We start from the raw sequence: 1,948 nt of genomic DNA on the forward strand, positions 1-1,948 counted from the left end.
ACCTGCGGGCCGACGGGAGCCGTGAGGCCTGCGCGTCCCGGGCAGGTGCCGGCTTGGCGAGGGGCGACCCCTCCCGGCGGCAGTCTCCGCAGCGTCCCTGAGCCGGTGGGCAGGGGTCAAGCCGAGTGCCCGCCCTCACCATTGGGCATGAGCTTCACGACGAGCCGCGGGTAGGCGATGTTGGAGCAGCCCACCTCAGTGCCGCACACGCGTTTACACACTTCAGGCACCACGCACGCCACTTCGTCTGCGAGAAAGGGACCACGGCGCGGCTGGGACGGGGCTTGGTCTGGGAACTAGGATCTCTGAAGTACGGACTGGGAATCCTAGCAGAGGGGAGATGGGACCCCTGGAGGGAGGCAGGGCTGGGCGACCGGATTCCCAGGTCTTAGGAAGGTAACGGAAATGGGAGACAGGCACCTGGATCTTGCACAAGAAAGGGGCTGGACAGGGTACAGGACACTCGGGCTAGGCAGCGATGTAGACATTACCCGGGTAAAGAATGCGGCTGATCATGCCCGGCATGACCATGAGGAACATGGGCATTAGCTTCAGGTAACCGCACAAGATGCAGCCCGCCTTAATGTGGGTCAGGCTCTTCCCAGCTAGGCAGCGCTGCACGATGACCTGCGACCGGGGGCATTCAGTCACCTGAGTACTGTCCTCGTACGCCGCCCCCTCGGGCCTGGCCTCGACCCGCCTCCCCCATTGCCGCTCTAATTTGTGCCTTGCCCCTGTGCAGCTAGTCCGGATCCATTCTCAGACCTTGACACTTGGATCGGACTCCAGCTGATCTGACTGGCTTAGGTCCACCCGGCCGGGTTCCCGCCCCCTCAGACCACGCCTTCGACCTAGTTCCACCCACAGTGGTTCTGTCACCGCCCCAGCCTCGGTGCGGACCTGACCCCGCACCTGGTCGCTGCACCAGTACCAGCCAGAGACGATTGTAAGCCCCAGGAGCAGTGCGGGCCACGGCAGATCCCCTGTCACAGGGTCCCGGAGCAGGTGGTAGGAGTCGGGCCGGGGTCGATAGCAGGAGCTGGAGATGTTGCCCACGGCAGGATCCTCGGACACCGTCAGCGAAGTCATTGCCCCCAGGTATTTGTCGAAGAGCCCCGAATACCCGCCCACCTCGTGGAAGGCTGGGTGGGTAAGGCCGTCAGGGTAGCAGACACCAATGCCAAGGCCCTCCTTAGGACCCACATGCCAGAGACAGGCAATGTCCCTGCTCTCGGGTTAAGAGTTCTGCAGCCTGCCACGCCCCTCCCCCATGGGCTGAGCCACATACCATAACCCATGAGGATGAAGGCCCCCCCGAGAATGACGAAAGTCTGTACGGTATCTGTGTACATCAGCGCTGCCAGCCCTCCTGCAACAGGCCTGGGTCAGTGGGGACAGCCCAACTCCTGATCTCACAGACGGGCTGGCCTTAGCACATAGTAGGTGTCTTTGTGAGAATTCCAGAAAGATGCCTCTTTCTGGAGGACAAATTTCAGAGCGATAGCCCATTCTCCAGGCTCATGCACTGGGCATCAGGGGGCAGGGCTGGGTGAGCAGAGTGGGGCTGATGGCCTCTTGGCCACTGATGCTCTCTTGGCCCCCACATGCAGAACCCCCACTAACCCACCCACCCCCAGTTTCCTCTGTGTGTATTAGGAGGGTGTGATTCTCTAAGGTCCAGTTCTCAGTTCCATCCCATCCCGGGGCAGGACCTCTCAAGCCTGCTTTGGCACCAGGCCTGGCCTGCTCTGGTCCGCATCTGACCTCATGCCCCACCCAGAGACCCTCGGAATTGCACTACGTTTGGCCAGAGATCTTGGAAATTATCCAAGTTCACCTTCCCAGGTGTTCAAGAAGGGCAAGAGCTGCAAAATCTTCCTTTTTTCTCCCAGTCCCCACTCAGGCCCAGCACACGTTCAGTGCTCCAAACTTCCACTCCAAATCCAAG

The 1,948-nt window shown here is 61.0% G+C and overlaps 1 protein-coding gene across 1 annotated transcript in view; it reads right to left on the reverse strand.

Moving 5' to 3' along the window:
- The window catches only part of LOC103584206 (sodium/glucose cotransporter 2), a gene marked incomplete at both ends in the record, with an annotated part of 4,471 nt that overhangs the window by 1,241 nt on the left and 1,282 nt on the right, over positions 1 to 1,948 (reverse strand). The window contains 4 exons of the mRNA XM_008565296.1: positions 140 to 247; positions 492 to 627; positions 913 to 1,142; positions 1,289 to 1,369. Of these exons, the coding sequence (XP_008563518.1) occupies positions 140 to 247; positions 492 to 627; positions 913 to 1,142; positions 1,289 to 1,369 (555 nt within the window). The remainder of the gene's footprint in view (positions 1 to 139; positions 248 to 491; positions 628 to 912; positions 1,143 to 1,288; positions 1,370 to 1,948) is intronic.

The sequence above is a fragment of the Galeopterus variegatus genome, unplaced genomic scaffold (genome assembly GCF_000696425.1).
Source record: "Galeopterus variegatus unplaced genomic scaffold, G_variegatus-3.0.2 Scaffold46871, whole genome shotgun sequence".
In the NCBI taxonomy this organism is placed as follows: Eukaryota; Metazoa; Chordata; class Mammalia; order Dermoptera; family Cynocephalidae; genus Galeopterus; species Galeopterus variegatus.